Here is a 7,781-nt window from a genome sequence, read left to right as displayed (position 1 = left end):
CAACAGAGCCGCTGGCACATCAACTTCTCCCAGAGGCCGTCGCGTCTGCTGGGAAGAGGAAATACATGTGGAGAACGCTCTGTCAAGAGCCAGGTCCTAGGCAGGTGTTTTCCAGTCAGATCATTCGCGCCTTCTAAAAACACTAAAAGATATTCCTCTCATACTGCAGAAAAGATAACCCAGAGAAGAGCCTGAGAGGGTGAGTAGCTTGCCCACAACCCAGACAGGAAGCAGCAGCCCGGAGCGAGGATGTTCTGACCACACAAGGCTGCTGTACCAGGAGGGGAGGACAACCGACACGGCTCTTATCCTGGCAGGGTGAGTCCTAGTTGATACTTATTTTTATACCTCTGTGGTCCTTAGATTAATTAAAATGCTGGAAGAGACATATTATGTAGAAAAGCAAGTTTCATTTATTCAAATTAAATTATAGTATGCATTTCATATGCAAATAAAATCTTTGTAAATATTTAAAAATACAAATGCTACAAATTTTGATCTTTCAAATGCAAAAATAGTATTGTCTTGTGATGCATGTCTCATTTCTTCAGCACCACACAGCCTTACAGTGTGGACAGAGTCCGCAAGCTCTTGTGCCAGCTGCAGTGAGCGAGACGGCGTCTCCCAGCCCTGGTGTCGTGACGCAGGCTCCCCAGGCCTGCGTCTGCATCACGGTGAGCCATTGGCCCTTCTTCCCCAGCCCTGAGCTCAAGATGCTTCAAATTATCTGCCATCCTCAGGAGGGAAATTCTCTGAACGTCCTCTGGCTGTGAGAAGGGACCAGCCACAGGAAGACGGTTCCTCCCGTGGCCTCGATCCCAGGCTGCCCAACTGAGGGAACACTGCCTCTGCCATGAAGAAATGCTGACACAGTGCGTCACTGGTCCAGCTCGTTTTCATTCTGCAGTGTCTTCATTGCTAGCCCCCAGAGAGTCATGCTGGAGAAAAACTGTCCCTCTGAGTTCCTGTAAGCTGTGGAAGATGCACGACTACCCAAGGGGTCACTGCAGTGATTGTCCAAAGCAGCCAGAGATGAGCGGATCATGGACAGGCCATCGGCCTGCAGCGGCTCGTCGCTGGCGGTGGTGTCCACGTCCGAGTACACATATGTCTGAGGCTGCGTCTGCGGCATCTGGGGCTTAGCAAGCCTCACAGGATCCAGACCCAGCTTCTCTTGGTTACGGACACCACGAGGCGGCATCATGGACCGCAACTTACAATAGGAGCCAGCAGCATGGCTGTCCAGTTCTGTCACAGCGTTTTCCACAGGCTGGACGGGGAGCTTCCCTGACGCAGGCATCAACGTCGCTGACGGGTCTTGTGAGAAAGAGTCTGAGCTCTGAGACTTCTCAAGGTCGGAGGGCTCGACGGCTTGGCCGAACTCTCCCAGCACCTCCGGGCTCTCGCCGCCAGCTTTGCAGTGCATCTTCCGGTGCCGCCGGAGTACCGCAGAGCGGGTGAAGCATTTGCTGCAAATCTCGCACGTGTACGGCTTTTCCCCGGTGTGAGTGCGGACATGTCGGCGGAGGTCGCCTGACCCCCCAAAACACTTCCCTGGAAAAAGAAAGAAGCATGTGTCTATCGTGGTCATTCTGGAAGATTCCTTCCTCCCCCTCCCAAGACACTGAATTAAGGAGAGCTGGCCGTCGGACGGCCCCTGCCCACTTCAGAAGGCTCTCTGTTCCTGTGGGAGGGCCTTCTCAGCGGTGGAAAGCCTTCGGATTTTGAGTGTCTCAGAGTGAGTCTTCTCGACTCTCATTAGTGCCTCCTGTCAGGGTGCCATGCTGGTAAGCACAGGTGCCTGCTCTTGGTGGGCTGTGCTGGGAAACCTAGCCCTCCTTGTAGGCTTCCCTGAAATGTTCACAAATCTGACACTGCCAATGTGTACTTTAGAAACATATTTTCTATCTTTTTTTTTTTTTTTTTGAGTTGGAGTCTCACTCTGTCGCCCAGACTAGAGTGCAGTGACCACTCCTGGCCACCGCAGCCTCGACCTGCTGGGCTCCGGCGATCCTTCCACCTCAGTCTTCCAAGTAGTTGGAACAACAGGCGCGTGCTATCACACCCAGCTAATTTTTTGATTTATTGTAGAGATGAGGTCTTGCTGACCAGGCAGGTCTCGAGTCCACGGGCTCAGGCAATCCACTCACCTCAGCCTCCCAAAGGTGCGGGATTACAGGCTGAGCCACCGAGCCCGGCTTAGAAACATCTTTTCTAAAGATGAATATGTATTCAGCTTCCAACACAGTTTCACACATGCCTCTCCAGGCTCTATTTCTCTTTCCGTGAGCTTGGTAAAGGTAAGGGGTCTGGTTCAACAATCAGAATAGGAGGAAGGTAGAGGTGGCAGCTCGACACAGTCTTACACAGTCGTGTCATCTTCACAAAGGACTACCTAAGAGTAGACACACAACTCATGTGGACACAAGTTTGAGCTTCTCATCTATTCTCATGTCCCTATATTTGAATTCTCAACTACCCAGCCCCAGTCAAGCAACAGGTAGGTGGGTTATTAAAAGGAAAAAAAAAGCCTATGAACATAAAACTAGATGTGACATGCACGCATTAAACTCTCCGCACCTATTCCTTATAGATAACCTACCACAGTGACCTTGGCCTTTGTGGTTCCTCTATGTTACGCCCACAATGTCAGGCTCAGCCTCCTTCACGGGTACTGCAGTGAAAATATTTTTAGTCTGCTGTGCTGTCTTTGTTTTATTTATGTATTTATTTTTTAAGTCAGAGTCTCACTGTCACCCAGGTTGGAGTGCAGTGGCATGCTCCCAGCCACTGTAGCTTCAACCTGCTGGGCTCAGGCGATCCTTCCACCTCAGCCTTCCAAGTAGCTGGAACCACAGGCATGTGCCACCATGCCTGGCTGATATTTTTGATTTACTATAGAGATGAGGTCTTGCCGTGTTGCTCAGGCTGGTCTTGAACCCTTAACCTCAGGCAATCCTCTGGCCCCTGCCTCCCAAAGTGCTCAGATTACAGGTGTGAGCCACCGTCCCCGGCTTGTGTTGTCTTTATAATGTATGCTTTCCTCAGATATGTGGTCTTTTATGGATTAGAAGCTTCATAATTACTACCATACATGATGTACAATGTAGCTCAGTTAACATCTTCAGGCATGACGTTTCAATCTTTCTTTGTCTCTTTGAGATAAATTCTCACTAGCAGAATTACTAGGTCAAGTGGGACAATCGTTTTCAGGGTCTTTAATGCGTACAAATGCTCGCCACAGCAGAGTTCCTACGAGAGAGGAGCACGGGCCGGAGGTGCCTTTCCCTTGTCCCTCCAGCCGAGAGAGCTTGCTCCACTTGTGTCCTGGTGTGAGGCTGGTCCAGCGGAGTGGCACCCACCTCTTTCCTGGTGGAGTCAGTGAGAGACAGGAGGGCCACTGCAGCAGTGCTATGGCCTTCATGCCGCCCAGCACAGGACATGCACGCCTGCCACCAGCTAGACAAGAAGCATGCTGGGGCTGCTCTGAATCAGCCTAGAAGGCGGTGACACTCCAACAGACAGCATCTCCCTGGAGTAAGCTGCCGTACAGCCCAGGGCTAGAAGGGAACAGCCAGCTGGAAGGAAATGTGCACCTGTGTCTTGGACAGTTGCAGTGAAATGTTGGAAAAGAGAAGGGAAGGCTACCTTGAGAACTTTGAAAAACCCAAGGGCAGCTCTGAACACCAAAAATCTCAGAATGTGAAGCCACTGTAAAACGGAACCTGTCTATATACCCAACATACTCATGCAATACCTGTACAAGAACGTCCACGGCATATTTGCTAAGTAAAAGCAGTCAGCTACAAAAGACACCATATGGTAGGTGAGTCCATTCACAGGAAATGTCCAGAACAGGCAAGTCCACTGAGACAGGAAATAGACTGGTGATTGCCAGGAGTTGGGGCTGGGAATGAGGCATGACTGCTAATGGTATGAGGCTTCTTTTGGGGGTGATGAAAATGTTCTAAAATAGACTGGTGAGAGCTACACAACTTTGTGAATGTAACAAAAACTGTTGAGTTGTTTACTTTAAACCAGTAAATTTTATGATACAGGAATATCGTCTTAAAGCTGGTTAAAAAAAAAAATTGAACCTAGCTGCGCATAGTGGCTCATCCTGAAATCCCAGCACTTTGGGAGGCTTGCTTGAACCTAGGAGTTCGAGACCAGCCAGGGCAATACAGTAAAATCTCACCTCTGCAAAAAAAAAAAAAAAAAAAGAAAGTAAAAAGAAAAAACCAGGTATGGTGATGTGTACTTACAGTCCCAGTTACTCAGGATACCGAAGCAGAAAGATTGCTTGAGGCCAGGAATTGGAGGCTACAGTGAGCTGTGACTGTACCACTGCACTCTAGCTAGGGCAACAGAGGGAAATCCTGTCTGTCTCTAAAATAAAGCTATTTTCAAATAAAAAATGTAGACCTGTCGCCTAAAACATTTCTGTTCTCCTTATCTCTCGCCTATTCCCCCGAAGCTGACCTTGCCAGGGTCAGAGGCCACAGACAGGGAGGTGGGGAAGGGGAAGGGGTGGACATGTGAGGTGGGGGAGGGCGAGAAGGTCCCACTTTGCTGCTTGCACTGCGGGAGTCTGAGATGTCCCGGGTGGGGCGGGAAGAGAACGTTCAACTGTAGATCAAGTTCCCGGTTGTGACAATCATTTGGAACTGACATCTTAAATTAGTGGCCGGAGACTACACTCGTGATTTATTTTATTTTATTTATTTGTGTATTTTTTTGAGTTGGAGTCTCACTCTGTCGCCCAGACTGGAGTGCAGTGGCCGCTCCCGGCCACCGCAGCCTGGACCTGCTGGGCTCCGGCGATCCTTCCGCCTCAGCCTTCCAAGTTGCTGGAACTACAGGCATGTGCTACCACGCCTGGCTAATTTTTGATTTATTGTAGAGATGAGGTCTCGCCAAGTTGCCCAGGCGGGTCCCAAACCCGTGCGCTCAGGCAATCCACTCACCTCGGCCTCCCAAAGGCGTGGGATGACAGGCTGAGCCACCAAGCCCGGCTTTAAAGCAATGGGTGTTACCTTCCGTACCCTGACCCCAGCACATGCTGCTAATGCTCTGGCCACAGCCCCGAGGCCAGGCCCTTCCATGCAGCCGCCGCAGCTGCACATCCTGCCCTCCAGCCCCTCCAACTGCCACCCGCTTTCATCTGGACCAGTGACTCTTGGCCCCTGGGACTCTGCGTCCGTCATCTTGGTCCTGGAACCCCTAGAATAGCACTTGCCCCCCAGACACAGGCAGTAAATAACTGACAAGTGCACAAAGGGGGAATGAGAGACAAGCATGCGAAGCGGTAAGAAACATTACTCCCATTTACCTAAGAGAAAACAAATGGCTTCTCCCAGGCATGGGTGGAGCAAGGACGAAACCTGTCCCGTACCGCGATGACCAGGTGACAGCCAGAAACTCACCACAGGCGGAACAGCTGTAGGGCCGCTCCCCCGTGTGCCGAATCCTGTGCTTGACCAACTTCCTCTGCATGTTAAAAGACTTTCCACACTCATCGCAGGTGAAGACTTTATCAGCCGTGTGTGTCTTCTTGTGCTCCTTCAAATTACTGAAGTTACTGAACCCTAGAGAGACCATAGCAAGTGTTAAGCTGAAGAACGGAGAACATTTTAATCAGAAATCTTCAAGAAAAGAAGGAAAAGCACTCAGCTATACCTCGACCACAGATGTCACACAAGTGTGGTTTTTCTCCTGAGTGAATAATGATGTGACGCTGGACATCGCCAGAGGCTGCAAACCTGGAATGCAATTTGAAAATTCAATTAAGAGCCTTTCCACATTACTATGAATCTGCAAGTCACTGAGGGAGGAGACGATCTGCTCCTGACATTGCTTCAGAATGCAATCTAAACTGGCCTGACTTCAGCTGAAATGTGCATTTTAAAATTATCTCTTTCTTTTTGGTGGAGTCTCACTCTGTTGCCCAGGCTGCAGCGCAGTGGCACGCTCACAGTCACCCCAGCGTTGACTTGCTGGGCTCTGGCGATCCTTCCGCCTCAGCCTTCCAAGTAGCTGGAACTATAGGTGTGCACTACCATGGCCGGCTAATTTCTGATTTATTGTAGAGACGAGGTCTCACCAAGTTGCCCAGGCTGGTCTCAAACCCTTGGGCTCAGGCAATCACTCACCTTGGTTTCCCAGAGTGTTGGGATTACAGGCTGAGCCACCGAGTCCGGCCAGATTCTCTCTTTTTTAAACAGAGAGAAAAATGATGCAAGTATTTCACTTTTATTTTTGAGTTGGAGTCTCACTCTGTTGTCCAGGCTGTAGTGCAGTGGCACACTCACGGCCACTGCAGCTTTGTAGAGATAAGATGTCACCATGTTGCCCAGGCTGGTCTTGAACCCCTGGACTGAGGCAATCCTCTTGTCTCCACCTCCCAAAGTGCTGGGATTACAGGCATGAGCCACTACGCCCGGCTAGGTTCAGGTTTAAAACACTGTGCAAGACAAGACATCTGGAGCCAACAGTGAAGTACACATCTGACATAGCAGGAGGTCTATGCCACCAGGCATCTGAAACGACCTGATGATACCTGGGCCCTGAACTTGGCTTTCAATGTTCAGTGTTTAGAGTGCTACGCAGAAGGGGAGGCATGTTAGGCCCTGCAGCTTTTATCAACAGCACACTGATGCAGGTCAACATCTGAGCCCGTGGGTGTCCTTAAAGCGGTGGTCTGTTTTCTAGCAGAGAGTTATAAAAGTTACAATAAGTTTATAAAAATATGCTGCTGTATGTTACAGAACAGCTAAGTTTTCTTGTTGATTGCACTTTTGACATTGGCTGTCTTGAAACTTTTGTCATTCACAATTATTGTTTCTAATTTGAGACCACCTGGGACCTTGTTGGGTGTTTCTGACTGACTCTTGTGCTGCAAAAATTAGGGGAGTCAAACTGCAGTCGCATCTTACACCGAGGGCGAGCACCCGACCATATCTCCAACCACACCTGGTCTTTGAGCTGGCCCATCGCCACCTGCCTGCAATTTAAGAAGGCACCTGGGGTCTGGCTGGTCTCCAGAGCAACAACTAAGGCAAGTGTCCTCCAGGAACATCGAACCAGGCCAATCCTCATGAACTATGAAATAACTCTCAACTCTACACCTGTTACTATGTTATCTTTACATGTGTCTTGTAAATGCTATGCCAGATACAGGAAAAGGAAAAAAACAAAATCAAGGGCCTGGATCATAATAGCTTGTATTATAAAACCGATCCAGGATGTGTTTTCAGACTAAATTCTAGGCCTGACTCCCTCTCACCTTCAAACAACTGGCTATAAAATCAGGTTAAACCATGTCCTTTTCCATAATTCAACATTACTCAGGTGGACACTATTGACCCCATTTGGACAATTCTAGGAATGAGCCTTGCCAGGTAAACAGAATAGATAGCCCTACGAATGAACCTTCCTAGTACCATGGGACCTCCTGCTGTTGAGAATGATGTTTAGCCAGTGGGAAAATGGAGAACTGAACTTGACCTTCTTCTCATACTCAAATTCCTAACTAAAGGCTTAGGAAGTCACTGCCTAATAAGAACTCACTAAATGAATTTTTATTATCCTATTACCCTATATACTAAGTTTGTTTTCCAATCTGACTCTAGCATAGCATCCTATAACAGATTAAAAAAAAAAAAAGCCGGGCTCAGTGGCTCAGCCTGTAATACCGCGCTTTGGGAGGCTGAGGTGAGTGGATTGCCTGGGCAACTTGGTGAGACCTCATCTCTACAATAAATCAAAAAATTAGCCGGGCG

At 49.0% G+C, this 7,781-nt stretch overlaps 1 protein-coding gene across 1 annotated transcript in view; it reads right to left on the bottom strand.

Annotated features, from left to right (window-relative positions):
* Window positions 1–390: 390 nt before the first annotated feature.
* Window positions 391–7,781, bottom strand: part of ZBTB49 (zinc finger and BTB domain containing 49) — a 23,862-nt gene continuing 16,471 nt past the window's right edge. Inside the window, exons 5-7 of the mRNA XM_008068220.1 lie at window positions 5,680–5,762; window positions 5,427–5,588; window positions 391–1,554 (exon numbers count right to left, since the gene is read on the bottom strand). Of these exons, the coding sequence (XP_008066411.1) occupies window positions 878–1,554; window positions 5,427–5,588; window positions 5,680–5,762 (922 nt within the window). The 3' untranslated portion in view covers window positions 391–877. The remainder of the gene's footprint in view (window positions 1,555–5,426; window positions 5,589–5,679; window positions 5,763–7,781) is intronic.

This window comes from Carlito syrichta, unplaced genomic scaffold (assembly GCF_000164805.1).
Source record: "Carlito syrichta isolate Samal-C Ts95f unplaced genomic scaffold, Tarsius_syrichta-2.0.1 Scaffold309897, whole genome shotgun sequence".
Taxonomy (NCBI): domain Eukaryota; kingdom Metazoa; phylum Chordata; class Mammalia; order Primates; family Tarsiidae; genus Carlito; species Carlito syrichta.
The sequence above is the reverse complement of the archived record's forward strand: the minus strand, read 5'-3'. Positions and strand labels throughout refer to the sequence as shown.